Source organism: Mastigoproctus giganteus, chromosome 6 (assembly GCF_048544385.1).
Source record: "Mastigoproctus giganteus isolate SK-2022 chromosome 6, ASM4854438v1, whole genome shotgun sequence".
Taxonomy (NCBI): Eukaryota; Metazoa; Arthropoda; class Arachnida; order Uropygi; family Thelyphonidae; genus Mastigoproctus; species Mastigoproctus giganteus.
In genome coordinates this window covers 152764785-152787149 of record NC_143580.1, presented here as the reverse complement: position 1 = coordinate 152787149, position 22365 = coordinate 152764785, and the positions used below count along the sequence as shown (strand labels likewise).

Genomic DNA, 22365 nt, shown 5'->3' with positions numbered 1-22365 from the left:
GTCTGATGGAAGTAGATTTTATTCTATCTTTTTTTGGTTATACCCAGCATACTTCTTTTCATTGCTTGCTGGCATGTTCTAAGTTTGTTTACTTGTTAGCTTGTTAACTGAAGGGGAAAATTTGTCACTCCCTTTAGAAATTGGCTGGATACATGAAAATTTCCATGCGGAAGTAAAAATATTAGCAGAAAAAGAGAGTTTAAAAAGGCAATACAAAACTCCTGCAACCTGTGGAGCAAAGAATTTTAAGTGATGCGATGCTGTCTTACTAATAAAGCCAATTGGAAAAACTAACTATGCCCTTTTGCCATAAGGAACTATTCCATGAGAATGTATTTATAAAAAAATTTGTCAATAAAACTTTGTTTCTTTCTTTATGTATAGGTGGTTCTTAGGTTTTCTTAAGTAAAACTACCACAGGCACTGATAGCCCTAAATGTATCACTTGAATGAATTTTCCCTGTTGTCTATTTTAATAAATAACATGGCCTTACTTTAGAATAAAATAGAAAATATATTTCAGTAAAGCAATTTATGTAAAGGTCTAGAAAATACACACTTCAGCCAAGCAAAAGATAATTATTCTCAATTTCCCTACCCAATTTTAAGGAAGGAGGAGGGGTTATGCTGTTAGTTAAGAAACACATAAAATATAATGCAATGCATCCAGTTGACAGTGAATTTTGTTGGTGGACTGTTGTGCAACGTTCAGTCAATTTGGTGTGAAATAAGCATCGGGAAAGCAAAAATGAGAGTAGGAATGCGTTCTAGGCCTAATGATGATGATTACAATGAACAACTATACAAGAGAAATAGAGTGGGCCAGTAAATCAGAATGTCTTATAATGGGAGATTTTTAAATTCCGAGATATCAAATGGTACTTGTGAGTTGGTCACTCGCATACTAGCAAGACTTCTGTGGATTTACTGGATGATTGTTTTCTACAGCAGCATGTTCGAGAGGCAACCAAAGGAAGTAATACTCTTGATCTGATTATCAGCAGTGATTATTCATGCATTAAGAATTTGCAGATAAAGGAACCACTAGGTGGCAGTGATCACAGTGTACTGATGTGGAATTTACTTAAAAATGTAACTACTATCAGGAGTAAACAGAAGGGTTTTTGCTTTCATAAAGGTGACTACAGTGGTCTCAGACAGTTTTTAAATTCTATACAGTGGAACCAAATGATGATGTTACCAACAGCAAATGCTAAATGGGAAGCATTCAAGAAATTAATTTTGGAAGCTACTAGGCTTTCCATACCAACTAAGAAATACTGTTCAAGGTTTAGGCCCAAACGGAGGTCAAATGAACTAATGAGACTTGTGACAGAGAAGAATTATATATGGGATGCATATAAATTATCAGGCGATGCAGAAGCCTATGGTATATATAAACTAGTCTGTAATCAAGTCACAAAGGAGGTTAGGCAAGCGAAGGCAGATTACGAGAAATTTTTGGCAAAAGATGCAAAGAAGAACAGCAAAGACTTCTTTACTTATATAAACACTGGAAGGAAGGGGATGAATCAGATTGGTCTCCTTGATATTGATGGTTTGACTTTTGATGATCCTGCTCAGGTAGCTGACAAACTGAATGAGTATTTTTCATCTACATTCACACATGAGGAATTCTGTAGGGAAGTGGATGACAGAAACTGATTAAACTGTAACAAGGAGCTAAATGATTTTGTAATAACTGAGGTCAAAGTGGAGGAGAAATTGTTGAAGTCAAACATAAAAAAGGCACCTGGGGTGGATGGAATCTGTCCAGTTATATTGAAGGATGTGACGCAAGAAGTAAGCAAACCCTTAGACATAATTATGAGAGTATCCTTGGACTCAGGGGAGGTCCTCTCAGACTGGAGATGTGCAAATGTATCTCCAATTCACAAAGGGGGGAACAAAAGGTGACACGAGTAATTACAGACCTGTTGGTTTAACTTCTGTTCCAGGAAAATAATGGAGTCACTGATTAAAGAAGCATTGCAGGATCATTTAGACAAGACTGCAGTAATAATTCAGACATAGTATGGGTTTGTTAAGGAGAAATCTTGTCTGACTAATTTCATTGGATACTATAATGTGGTCAAAAGGAACTGAATGTGAAAAATAATTATATCATATATAGTTGGATTTCAGGAAAGCTTTTGATACTTTTGTTGCACATGGAAGACTACTGTACAAATTGAAGCAGTATGGCATTAAGGGCTAGTTGATGCAATGAATAAAAGGATGGTTGAATGGGAGAAGGTAATCAATGGACACTGTTCTTCGTGGAGTCACCCAGGGTTTGGTGCAGGGCCTAATGTTGTTTTGTATATTTTTCAATGATACTGATGAAGGTATACGAGGCTTAATGTCAAAGTTTGTAGATGATACAAAGGTTGGCAGGGTGGTTAATGACAGTAATCAGGATGAACTACTGCAACAAGGTCTAGGAAAATTGGGTCAATGGGCTGAGAAATGGCAGTTGAAGTGACAAATGCAAGGTGCAGGGTTGTTAATGATAGTATGCTACTGCAACATGATCTAGAAAATCCTTGGTTTTTCAATAAATGTGCTAAGGCTATTTGAGAGAAGAATGTCGCATATCTTAATTGGCTCATATCCAAATCTTCAGGTTCATTTTTCTGCCTAAACCAAAGCTCACAAAAATTGTAAAGCAGTTATTAATGGTCCAAACTAGATTTTGAACAGGCTAAGAGTAGAAAACTTGCTTCTTGTCCAAATGATAGCCAAGCATTCAGGTATCTTACCAAAGCTATTGGCTGCAACTTTTGCCCATCTCTGTTTCCACCTCTGTCTAAACCAGATGATTCCATTGCCACTTCAGCCAAGGAGAAAGCTGACCTGCTAGCATCCTATTTTCCTTCCAACTCTTGTATTAATGATCTTGGTAAACTACCTCCCACCATTCCCAATATGTTCCATTCAATACCTCCTGTGGTCTTTCATGAAAAAGATGTGAGAAGGATTTTGAACAATCTTGATGCTAAGAAGCTCCAGGTCCTGATGGTATTTCTCCACTTGTTCTCTACCTGTGCTACTGAACTTACTTCTGTTCTGTGCCACCTTTTTTCACTTTCTTATTCCATAGGTGTTTTTCCTTCTGCTTGGAAATTTGCTCATATCCAGCCAGTTCCTAAAAAGGGTGACAAATCCCTCCCATCCAATTATCGTCCCATTGCAATCACCTCTACTCTTTCCAAAGTAATGGAGAAAACAATTAACCATCAACTCTTAAACTAGCTAAAAAACCTTCCATCTGATCAACAATCACCAGTATGGATTCCGTCAGTGTTGATCCAGTGGTGATATTCTGGCTTATGTTACCCATTTATGGATTAATTCAATGGAAAGGTTCGGTGAAACTCAAGCAGTTGCTCTTGTCATTTCAAAGGCTTTTGATCATGTTTGGCATTAAGATCTTCTAAATAAGCTTCCATCTTAAGGTTTGCCAACTGTTGTTTGTAATTGGGTATCCAGTTTTCTCTCTCACTGCAGGTGATGGCAAATAGCTCTCAGTCTTCTAACTTCTCCACTAATGCTGATGTTTCCCAAAGTTCAGTTCTTTCTCCCACTCTTTTCCTCTTGTATATCAATGACCTTCCATCGATCAGAAATCCTATCCATAGTTTTGCTGAGGAAAGCACATTGCATTCCACATTCCAGTTTGAGAAACCTTGCCCTTCTCAAACAGCTTCGCCTTCTTGAATATCTACCAATTCCTTAAATGCTGATCTCCAGTGGGGCAATGATAACTTAGTTAATTTCAATCCTACTAAAACTCAGTCCTGTCTTATACCTCACAAAAAGGATTCTTCTGCTCCTAGGTTTATCTTTGATGGCACTCTGATTTCTAGGCAAAATGACATATCTCTATTGGGGATTACCCTGACTTCTAATCTGTCTTGGCATAAGCACATCACATATATGGCTTCTTCTACATCTAAAAAATTGGGTTTTCTCTTTCACTCTCAAATTCCAAACAGCTATTCACTCTGTACAAATCTCAAATCCAAAAGGAATATTGTTCCCACATCTCAGGCGGTGCCCCCAAAACCTCTCTCAGGCTTCTAGATTCCATTCAAAAGAGGGCAGTTAGATTTATTAATGACCCATCTCTAACAGAGTCTCTCTACTCTCTGTCTCATAGACATTCTGTTTTTCTGCATGCCTTATCATTAGATAGTTCTACGAGCACTGTTCTTCTGAATTGGCTTCTATAATTCCCACTCCAACTTCATCCTCATTTATTCCTTCAACTTCCATTTTCTCGAACAACCTTCCATCTTACGTATTTCCTGGAAATTACAATTTACAGAAGTTCAAGTCTAATGTCAACAAGTAACATCTTTCATCTTTTCACCCTCCAACCCATGTGCGGTACTAAGTACTATAGGTTTTAATGCCTCGTGTTTGAGGTTGTCATAAAAAAAAAAATATATATATATATATATATATATTTATTTGAAGGAAAAGTCATGTTTAACTGTTAAAATCATGTTTAACTAATAAAATCATGTTAAATCCTTAAGGAAAAATCATGTTTAACTAATAACTAGTAATATTTTGACACAGTTACTCATAAGCTGGATGTATGGGATAATTTCAACATAAATGTATTTGGATTTTAGCAAGGCATTTGACTCAGTCCCTTATGTGAGGTAATTGTATAAGCTGTAACATGGGATCATGGTAAGATTCTAAGATAGATTTCACAGTGGCTGTATGGATGGCAGGAGGTACAGTTGTGATTAAACATCACTCTTCAGATTGGGCTAACATATGATAATGGGTTCTCAAGGTACTGGAATGATTGTTGTTTTGATTTTCTTAAAGATTATTGATAAAGCGATAGAGTGCATGATATTAAGGTTAGTAGAGTAGTTAATAATCAGCACCAAGCAGAGCTTCTTCAAGATGGTTTAGATAGGCTTCAGGGATGGTCAGTAAAGGATCAAAATGGAGTAATGGGGACAATGTCTTATACTTGGAGAAGAACTTATACCAGGGGTGGCCAAATTAATTTGTAATGTGATCTACTTTTTTTCTTCAAAATGTACCGCGATCTACCATCTCAAGAATTTCATTGCACCTGGTTAAAAAAGTTAATCAACACAATTGAAAAATGCTGTTTGTAAATTTTAAAATTAAATACAATTCAGAATTCTTATTTTAAATTCGTGGGTATTTAAATTTTTAATTTATGTGAAGTTTGTCTTCATGTCATCTGCCAAGCTTTCAAAATCGGGGATATGCTGTGATAAGGCCAACCATAAATAATCTTCTGTATGCAAGTCTGTAAGAGTAGAGTGATTTGTTTGTTTCAAATACAAAAATGCCAGTTCACATAGATATGTGGAACTAAAACAGGAAGGTGCCCCCATAGTCAGGTGGGCAGGAGCAGCAGTGCGTAACACACGCTTCTTGATTAGACTGGGGTTCGAGCCCGTGACCACCAAATACGGAGGATGCAGAAAGGTCAGGGAACGACCACCGCATGTCATCGGAGCAATATGGCCTTAGTTGCTAATGCTCCTAAAAACCAAATAACATCAACAACAACAACCAAAAGAGGAATTAAAAGTTCACAGCATTTTTTTTACATTTGGGTACTTTTCTCGGCAAACATATTTCCAAAAAGTATTTTTCTGATTATCTGGCTTTTAGAAAGATATCATTTCGAAATGTAATAATTTAATTTTCAAATAATATTTTCTCCATGTTAAAAATCTCAGAGATTTTTTTCTGCAATTTGTTTTGTATCCAAGTCAACATTAAATGGATAAGAAATAAATTGAACAATGTCTTTGATTGTTTTAAAATCACTAAATCTAGCTTCAAAATTATCCACAACTTTCTCAATTTCAGAAACATATTTATCACTATTAAATTCAAAAACAGGATATTTTTGCAAATGATCTTGCATGTTTGCAAAATGATCGAATTTTTTTTCCTTTGAGATCCTTAGCCATTGCCAAAAATTGATATTTATATGCAGAAATACTACGAATCATGTCACCCACATTTTTATTTTTTCCTTTTAATTCCAAATTCAGATAACTTAATTTACTGGTAAAATCTGCCAAAAAAACCAACTCACACAACCACTCCGTATCTTGTAGCTGCTGATAATCAACTCCCCTTTGATCAACAAATTTTTTCATTTTATTCAGCAAATTTTGAAATCTCTGTAGAAACTTACTCTGACTCAGCCAATTGACATATGTATGTAATATCAGATCTGGTTCTTTTTCATCAAATTGCATTTTGAAAAGTCTCCTTTGAAGAGATTGTCCTCTGATGGAATTCACAATTTTGAAAGCTATGTCCATAACACTTTTAGTATTTAATCTTTTGCTGGCTAACTCTTGGTGGATGATACAGTGGTAACTCAAAAAATCTGGGAATTCATCATCCTTTTGGCACAATGCAATGAATCTGTTAATATGCCCCATCATTGCTTTAGCTCCATCTGTTTTTATTGATACGAGCTTAAATAGTGGTAATTTAATTTTTTCAATAAAATTTTTGAATGCGTTAAACATATCAAGACTTCTAGTTATTTCTTTTAACGAAACCATATCCAGCAGTTCTTCTCTAGTGGCAGAATCATCAAAAACCATACGAATAAAAACAAGCAGTTGAGCTGTATCGCTGACGTCTGTAGATTCATCCAGTTGTAAAGAAAAGGATATGCAATTAGTAATATGAGCACGCAATTGTTCGCTCACATTTTTACTCATTTTTTCGATGCGTCGCATCACAGTATTTCGAGATAATTGCAGATCTTGAAGAGCACTTTTAATTTCATTTTTGTTCTTAAAATTTTCAAAAAGAGAATTATTTATAAAAATACGTCTTTCATGAATTGACCATCAGAAAATGGTTTTTGCATTTTTTTTGCAAGAAGATAACTCACTTTAAATGATGCTACAGTTACTGCTTTAAATTGTAAATTTCATGAAAAAATGGCGCCTTCGTAACCAGGTGGGCAGGGACAGCAGTGCATAGCACATGCTTCGTGATTAGACCGGGGTTTGAGCCCATGACCACCAAATACGGAGGATGTGGAAAGGTCAGCGCATATCCCCGGAGCAATATGGCCTTAGTTGCTAATGCTCCTAAAAAACCAAAAAACAAACAAACATAATGAAGAAATTTTGTTGTGCGAATAATTTGGATTTAAGTTTTAAATCTGGTTTTAATTTATTTTTTTCTAAGGTTAATCTGATTGGTATTTACCATGGAGTCCATTGAAGTGCCTTTCTAAATTTCCTATTTTGGATATAGCCATGGAAGCATTGCAAATCAAACGACTGTTTCTTTTATCATTACAAAAGTGTATTCTAGTATCCACTCTTGATGAAAATGATATGTTTTACTCTTTTTCGTAGTATTCATTTTAAATCAAAGAGTATTAAATTAACATATAAGTACTGTCCAGTTATTAATATTAAATAAGCTAATTAACAATTTGACACACACACTATGCTCTCCGCAACATAATAGCGTGAATTTTCACTAGACAAGCCTAGGGGCTGCGCAGCTACAAGAGTAGTCACATGGTTCAACAGATTTGTAATAAGTGTATGCGGTGGGGTGCATAATAATAATAACATTTAGATTTTGATTAATCTATTTTTTATATATATATTTAAAATTCGTCGTGATCGACCAAATTCAAAGCCGCGATCGACTTGTTGGCCACCCCTGACTTATACACTTGGTGGGGTTGAATTAAAACTGCTAGAGGAAGATACCATGATCATTGACCATTAAAGCCATAGTCCAACTACAAGTAAAAGAGCTAGGGAAATAACCATCCCTGGCAACAAGCACAAAATTTTATATATTAAAACAGTGATGATCAACCTTATTTGCAGTAGGCTGTACTAGCTCATCATCGGGAGTCCACAGGATGCAATCAAATTTATCTTCAAGAAAACCAAAAGAGATCTAATTTAAAAGGGAATCCAATTCACCATTATATATCCTAGATACTTAAATACAAGATGACTTGGAATGTCAAGATGACTTTGAGTCTCAGGAAGTCAGAAAATGTACTGATCCATGTATAAATTGGTATTAGAAAATATGCTTTGGGGGCATAACTGATGCTGCCCATTTTGTATACTTTTGCATAACAAAATGGATGAGGTATGCAAAACTATTTGATCCAAAAACTTTTTTGATAGTAAAAAAAATCAAATATTCATATTAATGTATCTTATAAAATCAAAGATACAGTTTATCACTTATCTTAATATTGAATGTTTAAGCAGCTGTTTTAAATTGTTTTTCCATGCTTGCACTTTTTATGAAAGAAAGAATTAATAAAACTGGTTTTATGTGATCACCAGTATTATAAACTAAAATTCAAATTAAAACAAAGGCAAATATTTGTTTTACAAAACAATGCACAACAAAATATACAATAATCTAATGCACTGCACTCCATTAAAGAACTGAGAAAAGGATGGATTATTTTTTTTCTCCCAGTAACATTAAAAAATTATTTTAAGTTATAAACATCAAAATTTTCTCCATATTCAGAAACCTGACATATATACAACCTGTATATATGGCTTTTTTTTTATTTACTTTTTTGATTTTGAAAATTTCCAAATTTTCTCTACTTATACACAGGTAAAAAAAAAAAAAAAAAAAAAATGTAAACTCTGCCATTATCAACCCACTATAGGATGAAAGCCTCCTCAACAATTCATGTTGAGGAAAATGGACCATAATTTGCCACGCTGGTCCAGTGCGGTTGGCAGATTGACTATATTTAGCAGTCAGGGGATTGAATCCTGGTCTACTCAAACAGCATGTGCTATTGCACTCCCACTCCTGGCCACTTAGTTACAGAAGCCTTATACACAGGTATCTAAAGTAAATCCAATTTAAAAGTTATATCCCAATTTACCATTATATACTCTCTGGATCCAGCATTTTCTGTTTTTCATAATGTTTCAAAACATGAAATACATATTTTTTATAATAAGTTTAACTATATAAGCTATTTGATTCATTAATATTTCTTCCATTTAACAGGTCCATAATATTTGCAATTTAATTTTTTGAAAAATATTCCTAAATGAAATTAAGATTGTTTTCCTGAGGCTTACAAGTCCCAGGGATATCGGGTTGGTCATTATTTCTTTAAACTATATGTTATTGCCAATATAATTACTAAGGGGAGTTTTTGTAATTATGTTGGAATGCAAGCTTTCAAAGTATTTTATTTGAGGAGACACTTAATTAAAGTGTTGGTAACAAAATTTTAGTTTTATTGGAACATATTAGAAAGTATGCTCAGAAAAACTTACCCAGTCCTCTCAATTAATATGACTCTCAATATAGAACTTTTTAGGTTGTTTCAAGTCTTCTATGGAACCCTTCTTCTTGCCAAACTGGGGACTGATGATTCTTAGTAAAACAATCACAGTGTGGAAATTTGAACCATGCCAAAGTATATAGAAGAAAATGTATGTACAAGTGGGCGAGGATACAGAAGTACAAGTGCTTTGAGTGACCAAGGTTCAAATACAGTTAGGGTCTTGTTTATTTTTACCTTGCTAATTCCTCTGACCTTATGTGTGGTCAGCCTGGAGTATAAATAGGAAATTTATTTATTTAAGAATATACTTTTTCTTTTATATACCTTGGCATGGTTGGAGGTGTCCACGCTATGTATATTCTTGCATGTACAAGAATATATATTTTCTTGTATATACTCTGAGTCACATAGGACTGTGGTTGTAGGCTTCCACACTGTGATGTGGGCCTGGAGGACCAAGAACTATCAGTCGGCTCCCATTTGGCCCAAAGAAGAGTTCCATAGAGGATCTGACATGTGGCCTAAAAAGTTTTAATATATTGAGAGTAATAAGTAAAGAGGCTTTGTACTTTTTAGTATATTTAAAAAAAAAAAAAAAAAATGTTACTAACATGCAAGTTAAATGTTTCCTCATTTAGAATACTTTTTTTTATAAAAAAAAAAAAAAAGGAAGGAAGTAGCTTCTTTAGAGAAAGTTATTATGCTGTTAATTTTTAAGTTTTTTGGAAATATATATATATTTTTTAGTGTAATATTATTAATTTTTAATTAGCAGAATTCACCTTTAGGTCACAAAGTACACACCATTATATCAAAAGCAGATTGTTGATCCCTTTCTCACTCCCTTTTTAAAAGTCATTAACCGCCCCCCTCAGTAAGTTTAAGAATTCCCCTCAGTGAAGCCAGTCTGAATTCAGCACTCCATAACATGACCAATATGTGGGTACATATGTGTGCGGCAAAAATTTTATAATAAAGTGTGACTATTAAAAGTTTTTGCGATGGGTGATAGCATAAACTGTGGTAAGCTTAAAGCTTAACTTTATTTGAAAATTGTTATGGATAAGATACTATTGATTTATTTTATTTATCATGTGTACTTTCTCGATACTATACTTACTGCAGCTTCTTCAAAGGTCCATCGATCAGGATTTTCCATGTTTTTTTTTGTAACTTCGTAACTTTTGGAATCAATATTAATAGGACAGTTAGCATCAGGAGCCAGATATTCACTGAGAATGGAGAGCAAATTTTATGAATGTTAAACAAAAAATAAAATTGGCATTTATGATTATATAAAGAAAATACATGAATTATTACTACAATTAACTTGTGTTTATTTGGGTTAATGACTGTGATTGCCAAAGAATATAATGACTGTAAAAGAAGGAATGGATAACTGAAAATGACAAATGCTATAATAAAAAAAACATACATATTAATATAAAAGATATTAATGTATTCAATAAGTTGATATATATAAAAACTGTAATTTTACCATATTCTCATAAATATCTGTATCTTAACCAAATAACTAACAATTCAGTTGAATAAATTACTATATTCAACTGAATTCAATTAAATTATGGCTGAAACTTCAGCATATCACATATGTAGGTAACTATTGCTGTTGACAAATAATGTGCTACTGTATGAACCACACTTTGTTTCTTTCATTATTACTAGTGACAAATCTGGATGTATGGCTATGAGCAGGAAAAAAATATCATCCTCTCAATAGAACACTGCCTTTTCCAAAGCCTAAAAAGCAAGACATTGTTGATTAAATTTGAGAATCATGCTTGTATTTTTTTACTCACAGGGTATTTTCACAGTAAATCAGAAATACTACAAATAGTTCTATGGTGATTGCATGTGTTTGGAGAAAATGAGCGAAAAGGTGACTTCAGGGAATTGTCGCCTGCACACGATGCTCACAATTCAAGAATTTCTTGTAAAGCATTCCATCACTGTGGTCTAACATACAACTTGGATTTATGTACCTGTGATTTTTTTACTCTCAAAGCTTAACCCGAAGATGGTCACCTGGGACCTTTCAGGTGACTTGTGACAAAAAAAGTTTTGTGCTTTTTTTTTGTCACATTCTACTTATTTTTGTGAAAAGCTTTAGTTGATAAATAATAAGTCCAGTTTCTTAGTGTTTACACACACACACACACACACATATATATATATATATATATAAACACTACCACATCTACTGCTCAAAGAACCCAATATTTTTTAATTCTGTTGATGAATTTGAATATCTTGAATTAAGAAATATTGCAGAATACACAATAGATCCACAGACTTCAGCTAACAGTATCAAACAGTGTACTGTTTGGTACTGCTAGCTGATTTATATTTTATGTTAATTAATTTTTTAGATAGTATGAACCAGAGCTGTAATGCTCAATACGTTCTACGTTGATATCAATATTTGTAAAATAATAAGAGAGGTTTACCTCAATATAGTATGTAGAACACTTCCGTATGATACTCTCCAGAAATTAAAACAAAAAAATCGAAAAACTTACATTATATAACAAATAATTTTAAAAATAATTAAAAATCAATTTAACACAATTAAAAATAAGAAAATTAATTAAAAGAATTTAATGAAAAAATTGCAAAACGATTTTCCTTCCTGAAGCTGACAACGCTTTTCAACTGTATGTCATGATCACAGGAATGAAAATTACCAAATAGGGATGAGTATGAAACTTAAATATGGATTATTTGTCTTCGCGCATGTGCTTTTACGCCCACGAATCGGGGATGAGATATGGCCGATGAACATTAACAGAATTTTCGTGTAATTTAATTTCTATGGTTTCTGCAATTAATAGTTGCGTATAATTACGTTGGACACTAAGTATTTTGGCCTCATTAAATAAAAAAGTATGTTTTTCTTTAATGGCGTGAAAGGCTAATTCTGACGCTGCTGAACGAGAAGCATGAACTGAGACTGCATGTTGATTAACATGAATATTCAAAGGAAAACACGTCAAACCTTGGTAAGACGAGTCACAATCACCACAAGAAATGTTGTATACCAGGTCATTCCTTTATGTTGCAAACGAGGAAAGGACTGAGCGATTGTCATTTGGTTTTTAGGAGCATTAGCAACTAAGGCCATATTGCTCCGGGATATGCAGTGGTCATTCCCTGACCTTTCTGCATCCTCTGTATTTGGTCGTCATGGGCTCGAACCCCGGTCTAATTAAGAAGCGTGTGCTACGCACTGCTGCTGGAGGCACCCCGAACCCTGGAGAGACTCCACTAATAACATTAGTCCACAAAGAGCAGTGTCCATTGATAACCATCCTGTTGCTGTCTTCTCCTAGTCAACCATCCCTTTATCCATAGCAGTAACTTTCCCTTAATGCAACATTGCTACAATCTGTACAGCAGTCTTATATGCAACAGTATCAAAAGTATTCCTGAAATCCAAGTATATGACAAAAATTATTTTTTTGCATCCACTTCCTTTATCATTGCATTATAGTATCCAAATTGATTAGACAAGATCTCTCTTTAACAAACCTATGCTATGACTGAAGTATAACTGCACTCCTGTCTAGATGGTCCTGCATTACTTCTTTAACCAGTGACTCCATTATATTATTTTCCTTGGAAAAGAAGCTAAGCTAACGGGTCTGTATTACTCATTTTACTCTTTGATCCCTCTTTGTGAATTGGGGATAATACATTTGTACATCTCCAGTCCACTGGACCTCCCTTGAATCCAAAGATGCTCTTATAATTATGGATATGGGTTTGCTTACCTCCTTTGCTGCCTCCCTTAATACAATTGGGCAGACTCCATCCATCCAAGGTGCCTTTTTATATTTAACTTCAACTATTTCCCTTCCACTTTCCTCTCAGTTATCACAAAATCATTTAGCTTCAACAGTTAAACCCCCTTCATCAAGTGGACAAATGTGATTCATTCTCTTCCTTCTACTGTTAATATAAGTAAAGAATTCTTTGCTGCTTTTCTTGGCATTCTTTGCCAGAGACTTCTCGTAATCTGCTTTAGCTTGCTTAATCTCCTTTGTGACTTGAATGCAGACTAGTTTATATCTACCATAGGCTTCTGTATCACCTGATAACTTATATGCATCCCATGCAATTTTTTTCTCTGCCATGTGTCTAAAGAGACATTTATTTCAACTATGAATATGGTGGGGTAAAATGCTGATCCCTACAGGAATGCCTCTTCCTGCAAAAATACTGTGGACATTGTAGTTTTAATGTGCACCATTGCAGCAATTTTTGTATGAAAACAGGTAGGTGATGCAATTCACAAAGGATGTACCTCCAAGTGGTATCATATGCTTTATTTAGGTCAAAACAGGCCATGACCTTGTGTTCTGATCAAAGGAAAGTATTTCTGATGGAGTGTTCTAAGTTTACCGATATGCCTAGTATTGATCTGTCTTGTCTCACTCCACTCTGCGCTATATGGATGATCTCATTATTTTCTAAATACCATGGTAAGTCTATAATTAATCACGTTCTCAAAAATTTAGAGGCAGCTGGTTAATGTAATAGATTTGTAATGTGTTGGAGTGGTAGGATCTTTTCCACGTTTCAAAAAAGTTAGAATGATAACATGATGCCACTACTCTGGAAAGGAATTTTCTGAATAGATTTTATTGTACAGGGTTAGGAGTAACTGTAGTGATGTAACTCAATTGCTTGAGCATCATCTAATGAACACAGCAGTGTTGCCAGATGATGATAGTACTTGTGTAATTCATGTATTGTGAATGATTGGTTATATTGTTCATCTTCTTTCCAGAAGTTTAACTTATGCTTTCCTGTTACTGTTTTGTGATTCTGGAAAATTGGCAGATAAGATGCTATTGCTGAAACGTAGGCAAAGGTTTCGCTATGCAGTTGCAATTTGCTGTGGTTCTACAATATTCTGCTCCTTCCCAGTTATAATTGGCAAACGGCTGTCATAGCATCTGCCACTTATTTTGCTAACTGCTTTCAAGATTTTCTGGGATGGCATTGTATGCTTTATTATTGAAGTAAAACGTATCCAAGAGGTTTTTTTTTGGCTGGAGAGCCCAACATACCTTGCTTTTGCACAAGCCTATTTGTACTGGAGAATATTTGCCATAGTTGGGTTGTGAGGGAAATCGTTCTAGGCCTTGTTCTGTTCTTTTTTTGTTATAAGGTGATTTTTTTGTTATATTTTGTTATAAGGTGATCATTGTTCCACCAGGATTTTGAGTGAATTGACAATTTCATGAATGTGCTAGGGACAGTATTGTCAGAAGCATGTAATATTTTCTCTGTGACAGATGTGACTGCCTCACTAGATGTGGACCATTGGACAGTTTCCTAATCTAATGTTGTTAAGATTTGATATTTTTCCAATCAGCTTTCTAAAGGCTTCCACCTTGAGTTTCTATAAGGATGAAGAGGAACAGTTTAATTAGTAATAGAAAGTAACCACTGTAAAGAGGATTGGAGAACATACTGCTAGATCTATTGCAGCATCAGTGCCTGATGGAATATGCACATGTGAGTGATCCATCAAGGAGAATGAGATTATTATCTAGGAATTTCTCAATTATTTGGCCTCTACGATCTATGTGGTTGTTTCCCCACAAGGTGTGATGGCTGTTCAAATCTCTTAAAATACAGTAAGATGTTAGTAATTGTGTTGCAAGGCTGTTGAGGTCATTATATTGTATATTATAATTGGAGAGTACAAAGAACAGATTGTGATGTACATACCTACAACAATCTGGATCTAAGAGAATGTTGAGTGACACCTCTTTGGTGGGTATGTGCAGATTAATGAGAACCTATATATGTCTTTTGTAGACATAAAACTAATGGCATATACTGCAATATGAGATCATGAAGATCACTGATGTTGGCATGGAAACCATGGAAATTAAATTGAATTAGTGTATATATATTGTTTATTTCTTGTGCCTTCAGATTGTTTCTAAATGTTTGCTTTTTAGTTTCCCTACTCCCTTGTTGGGATGGAAGCTTTCCAAAGCAGTACCAAGATTTGTGTGTTCACATTTTGATCCCATGTTAATGAAGAAGTGAGTTATTTTCTTTCATGATTTGAAAAAGATTCACTTAGAGTTACTGTTAAATCTGGTTGTGTTTCAACTGACTGGCATTTGCAGGTTACTTGAACATAAGAGGGCTTATTTGACTGAGTAAGGTGAACTGTTTGCTTTGTGATGTATGGTTTTGTGTTCTACTTATATTTCGGGATTGTTTTCTGATTTTTTCCAGCATTCACATGCTCTGGAAGAATAGACAGAGTGGTCTTTCATGGCAGTTTAAATATTTCATTTGGGAGGAAACGCATTTCTGACAGTTGTAGTCTGGTGATCTGCATTTGGCACAAATAGGGATTCTCCTACAAGCTGTTTGGGAATGCTCAAATTACTGCCATCTGCAACACCTCAGGAGATTTGGAATGTGTGGCCCAACACTGCATATTAGATATTCAGCTTTAATGGATGCAGGATGTTGTGGTGTGGTGTGGTGTATTGAAAGTGATTAAGTTCTGAGAAAGATGATAGTAAAGTGGTTTTCTTTACTGAGCCTCAGTAAAGAAAACTTCTAAAAAAAATGTTCTTGTTTATACTCCGGCACGATCACCAGGTCAGTGGAGTTTACAATAAACCATCAATACAAATGTTAATCGTATTTAGCAGTCACAGGCTTGAACCCCGCTCCACTCAAAGAGCGTGTGATACTACACTCGTGCTCCTGACCACTCGGCTACATCAGACTTGTTTAGCATCTCATCTTGGAAACATCATGAAGTTCCTAGCTTAAGATTACTGCCTTCAGGGTATTTAAGGATTAGCATTAGCATAGGCACATATTGCAAGAAAGCAAGCTTATATAGCATCAGCCAAAAAAAAAAAAAAAAAAAACACCCTTATTTCACCCATCCACTCGCTCCAAATGTTTGTCAAGTTCTGCCTTGATTCTATTTAAGGCTATCAGCTTCTACAATGACAGATGGAAGTTTGTTCCACCAATCAACCATCCGCTGGCTAAAGGCAAACTTCCGCACATCTATCCTACAACCGTCTTATCTCAATTTGAATTTATGCCGTCTCAGGCGATTATTCTGAGCAAGAAGAAGAATCCCATCCACATTGAGAATGCTCAAACCATTCAAGGCTTTATACACCTCAATCAGATCACCTCGCAGGTGCCTAGTCTCCAGACACTGTAATTTGCAAAAATGAAGCCTTTCTTCGTAAGAGCAACCCTTTGTTCCATTCACATCTTGTTGCCCTTCTCTGTACTTGTTCCAACAGCTCTACATCCTTCTTGAAATGAGGCTTCCAGTCCTGTATACAGTGCTCAAGGTGTGGCCTGGCCATTGCCTTATACAAGGGGATAATCACCTCCTTATCCCTACTAGAAAATTTCCAGTATATCATTGAGAAGACACCATGAGCTACTCTTGCAGACTGCCTGTACTGCTCAGAAAACTTCATATCTGTCTGCACAATTACCCCCAGATCATTTTCATTCTCTACCACTGTCAGTGTGGTACCACAGAGTTGATACGTTACTCTGGGATTCCGTAGCCGAGTGGTTAGGAGTGGGAGTGCAGTAGCACCTGCTCTTTGAGTAGACCAGGGTTCAAGCCCCTCACTGCTAAATACGGTCGATCTGCCAACCCGCACTGGACCAGCGTGGCAGATTATGGTCCATTTCCCTCAGCATGAATTGTTGAGGATGCTTCCATCCTGCAGTGGGATGATAATGGCTGCAGTTTTTTTTTTTTTTTTTTTTTCTGGGATTACTGCTTCCCATATGTAGTACTTTACATTTGTCAATGTTAAACTTCATTTGCCACCTCTCAGCCAATCTGCTCAACTTTTCTAGATCCTGTTGCAGCAGCGTACTGTCATTAGTGTCATTAACAACCCTGCCAACCTTTGTATCGTCTGCAAACTTGGACATTAAGCTTGATATACCATCATCAATATCATTTATAAATACAGAAAACAACAACGGACCCAACATTGAACCCTGAGCGACTCCACTAATAATATTAGTCCACGAAGAACAGTGTCCATTGATTACCACTCTGTCTTCTCCCACTCAACCATCGCTTTATCCATAGCACCAATTTTCCTCCAATGCCACACTGCTCCAATTTGTGGAGCAGTGTGGCATTCTTCCATGTGCAACAGTATCAAAGGCTTTTCTAAGATCCAAATATATGATATCAAAGTTATTCTTTTCATCCAGTTCCTTTGTGACTACATAATAGTATCAAATAAAATTAGTCAGACAACACTTCCCCTTCACAAACCCATGCTGTGTCTGAGCTATAACTGGTCTTGTCTAGATGATCCTGCAATGCTTCCTTAACCAGTGCCTCCATTAATTTCCCTGGAGCAGAAGTTAAACTAACAGGTCTGTAATTACCTGTGTCTCTCTTTGATCCTCCTTTGTGGATTGGGGTCAGATTTGCACATCTCCAGTCCATGGGTACCGCCTGAGTCCAGGGAAGCTCTCATAATTATGGCTAAGGGTTTGCTTACTTCCTTTGCAGCCTCCTTTAATATAACTGGATAGATTCCATCCACCCCAGGTGCCTTTCTTGTGTTTATCTTCAACAATTTCTCCTTCACTTTACTCTCGGTTATTACAAGATTATCTAGCTTACTGCCAGAGTTGAATATACCTCTGGCATTCCCCTCCCTGAATAACTCCTCATGTGTGAATGTTGATGCAAAATATTCATTTAGTTTGTTAGCTACCTGAGCAGGATCATCAACAGTTGAACCATCGATATCAAGTGGACCAATCTGATTCATTCTCTTCCTTCTGGAGTTTACATAAGTAAAGAACTCTTTGCTGTTTTTCTTTGCATCTCTTGCCAAGGATTTCTTGTAATCTGCCTTCGCCTGCTTAACCTCCTTTGTAACTTGGTTACAGATCAACTTTTATCTATCATAGGCTTCTGTGTCACATGTTAATTTATATGTATCCCATGCATTTTTCTTCTCTGTCACATGTCTAATTAGTTCATCTGACATCCATTTAGGCCTAAATCTTGAACGATATTTCTTTGTTGGTATGAAAAGCCTGGTAGCTTCCAAGATTAATTCTTTGAATGCTTCCCATTTTGAATTTGTTGTTGGTAACATCATCAGTTGGTTCCACCATATAGAATTTAAATACTGTCTCAGACCTTTACGAAAGCAAAAACCCTTCCCTTTACCCCCTTGATGGTAGTTACCTCTTTGAGTAAATCCCACTTCAGCACACTGTGATCACTGCTAACTAGTGGTTCCTTTATCTGCAGATTCTTGATGCATGAAGAATCACTACTGATAATCAGATTAAGAGTATTACTCCCTCTAGTTGCCTCTCGAACATGCTGCTGTAGAACACAGTCATCCAATAAATCCACAAAAGCCTTGCTAGTGTGTGAATGACCAACCCGCAAATTCCAGTCAATATCCCGGAAATTAAAATTCCCCATTATAAGACACTAATTTACTGGCCCACTGTATTTCTCTGCACAATTGCTCATTATACTCAACAGATAGATTAATTAGGCCTATAACACACATCTACTCTAATTTTTCCTTTCCCAGTGCTAATGTCACACCAAACAGACTCAACGTTGCATTGTCCACCCACATCAACTGGATGCACTTCCTTAGACTTTGTGTTTCTTAACTAACCTCCTCCCTTTCTGTCCTGTCTGTCCTTGCTGTACACATCGTACTCCCCAAATTCCAGTTCTGTACTGCTTATGTCTGTGTGACACCACGTCTCTGATATCCCAACAGTATCTGCCTTTGATGTCTTGACTAACACTTCAAGCTCATCAAATTTATTAACTATACTCCTAACATTGGTGTACATGCAAGTATACATGCACCTGTTTCTACTCTTAGTTACCCTAACACAGCCCATGTATTTACTTGTTCCACTATGACTCCCAGCAGTCCTGGAAATTTCCATTGCCTTGCTTTCCAGGCTGCTACTCAATTGCATTTCAATAGAAGTAGTGCAAGAATCACTTTTACCACGGCTACTGTTAATCTATTAGTCCATGTATCCTCCCAAGCTAGCAGTTTTCCGACCCACCTAACTCTACCTCGATAGCATCAGCAAATATTCTTGCACCCTTTCTATTTAAGTGTATCCCATCCCTGTAGAAACACTCTTCTGTTAACAATTTATGGGGGATTACTGTGACTGGAAGCCCTCCAAAGCAGGTAATCTTCATTAGGTGTTCAGAGTGTCTTGGATTTGCAGTTTCTATAAGTACATATATATCCCTTGACTTGAGTTGCTTGCCTGTCTTGAGTGATCCAGCATTGCTCTCCAGTTATTTCTGGATTCTAAATGGTGACAGTTTACATACTTTCGTTTCACCAGTTGGAGTAAATTATTAAAATAGTCAGAGACAAGTGTGCCATTTCATCAGTCTTTTGACATTTGGCTGTGAGGAGACTAATGTCAAAAGACCAAACAACAATGGAAACTTGAGGTTCTTCAAGTTTGCACTCTGTTATTTGGACCACACAACCCACCAGCTTTTTTGACTGGATTTTAGGGGTCAGTTTGTCTATTTTTTCCTGGCCAGAAGAACTTGCCTTGACCAGGTTACTGGCCCTGCCACATAGAGGTAGGAGCAGTGCTACCATGCAACCAAATGATAAGAGAAGGTTAATAATAAGTATGTACAGAGAAAGAAAAAACACACAAAAAAAAAGAAAAGTTACTTTCTTTCCTAATCTCTAAACTAGTAAAGTGGCTTTCTTTACTAAGGCTTAGTTAACTGCCTTTTACTATAACTTTAGACAAAGAACAATTTATTGCTTCAAGAGTAAATGCTAATTCACAGATTGGCACTCAATCATGCTTGGCACTCAGGGCCATCCAACTGAAAAAAATCAGTCAGCGAGCCATAAGATGGAAGCCTGTTTAGAAGACCTTTATGTCACACACAACCAAAAGCCTTAGAAATGTCATGATTGAGCCTCACCAAAATTTTCCATCAAATTTGTTCAAAAATGAGTAACGTAAGCCAATCACCAGTTGATTGACATTGACAGAACCTATATTTGCAATCACTGACGGAAGGTTTTGAGATAGTTTTAAGAGTTGGCAGTTGATGGATTTCTCCATTACTTTTGAAAGAGTAGAGATAAGCGCAATAGGGAAATAATTAGCTGGGAGGGATTTCTTACCCTTTTTTTAGGGACTGGCTAGATATGAACAAATTTCCAATCAGAAGGAAAAATGCATATAATGCATAAAATGCAGAAGGAATAAGCATAAAAGGTAAAAGAGAACAGAAGCAAGCTCAGAAGCAATGGTTTTGAGAACAAGTGGAGAAATGCCATCAGGACCTGGAGTTTTCTTGACATAAAAATTTTTCAGAATTCTTGTAACATCCTTCTATTGGAGACCACAGGGGGGCACTGAGTGAAGTGTACTGCATATGGTAGGAAGAGGTTTGCCAAGGTCATTAACACAAGAGTTATAAGAAAAGTAGGATGCTAGTAGGCTGGCTTTACCTTTAGCTGAGGATGCAATAGAGCAATCAGGTTGTAACAGAGGTAAGAATATATATATAAACACAAGTTTCAGCTAATAATTTTGACAAAAAAAAAACAGAATTTGTCTACCATCTGCACAAGAGGCAAGTTTTCTACTCAGCTCGTTTAATATCAAATGTGGACTTATTAATAACTGTTTTACAACTGTTGTGAGATTTACTGTAAGCAGAAAATGAATCTTATTTGGATGCAAGCTAATTGCAATATGCAACATTCTTACCAGTGGCGGCTCGTGACTCTGATGTTTGGGGGTGCTGCATCTTAAAGTTACATTAAATTGCCTTGGTTACAAGACATGTAGACATACACAGCAATAACAGTAAGAAAGTTAAAAATACTACAAAACATTAACTAGACATTTACCATTAACAGACTTGAACTTTTATTTAAAAACAGAATCCATTCTTCAGTTTTTATTTGTTGAAAATAGATTAATAACTTTTTCATTCAAGTTTGGTGCACAGTTGACCAAGCTTTTCTCTATTGAAAGCATTGCTTGAGCATTTAACCTTTCCTGATTCATAGTGCTCCTTAAAAATGTTTTTATTCTTTTTAATGTCAAATGGCAGCGTTTGGGCTCTGAAGAAGTCATCGGAATGGTCAAAAGAACTTTTATGAGTTTTGTAATTTCTCCAAGAACTTCAGCTAGATTTTTTTTCTGAGATAAATTTCAGCAAGTCAGTTAATTTGAAATAATAGTGTAGATCATGTCTGCTTGTAATTACGTAAGAAGTTTTTCTCTTTCAATCATGGGATATGCCTCAGTTACTGTCTCTCTCCCGTACCTCTTCCATGGGCATTTTCGTACGAAAAATAACAAAGTTCTCCTTGTTAAACAATTTAGCAGCAATTAATTGCTTTGTAAAAGAATATCTCTCACCGATGTCAACGCTTATATAGTCGCATACTTCCTTTGCTTCAATCAAAGTGTTTTTTGAAGGATTTTCACAGTACATTGAATTCCTGATTTTTAGAATGGCATTCTTAAAGTTTCCTATATATTCATGTATTTTAACTGCCTCAATTTCTTGAGATTGCATTTGATTATAAATAACTTCTAACCAGAACTTGAATTTTTCATTACTCAAGATGTGCAAAATTCCGATTGCTTCTGAAATCATCTTATCTGCGCTTTCTGTCACTTGTAGTTCCTCTGTGCACTTTTTTAAGGATTCAAAATTTTCATAAACGCTGTTCATGGTGCGTATATTGAAGTTCCATCTTGTAGGGGAAGGTTGGGCAACACAGCTATCCATATTATTTCTGAGAAAAGAGAGACACTGTGGTGATCTCAAGAAAAATGTTGGTATTGACATGAGGTTCGAAAAGAATATTCTTGAATCTCGGATACTACTTGCTGCATTTCTCATCATCAGATTCAGTTGGTGTGAATAAAATGTG

General features: G+C 35.8%; 1 protein-coding gene across 5 annotated transcripts in view; it reads right to left on the bottom strand.

Annotated features, from left to right (window-relative positions):
• The window catches only part of LOC150084661 (regulator of G protein signaling 7-like), a 759190-nt gene that overhangs the window by 207046 nt on the left and 529779 nt on the right, over positions 1-22365 (bottom strand). For all 5 annotated transcript variants that reach the window (XR_016547071.1, XM_090375401.1, XM_090375402.1 and 2 more), the window contains one exon: positions 10473-10584. Coding sequence is in view for 4 of the 5 variants with exons in the window: in XM_090375401.1 (XP_090231527.1) it covers positions 10473-10584 (112 nt within the window). In the remaining variant the exon portion in view is untranslated. The remainder of the gene's footprint in view (positions 1-10472; positions 10585-22365) is intronic.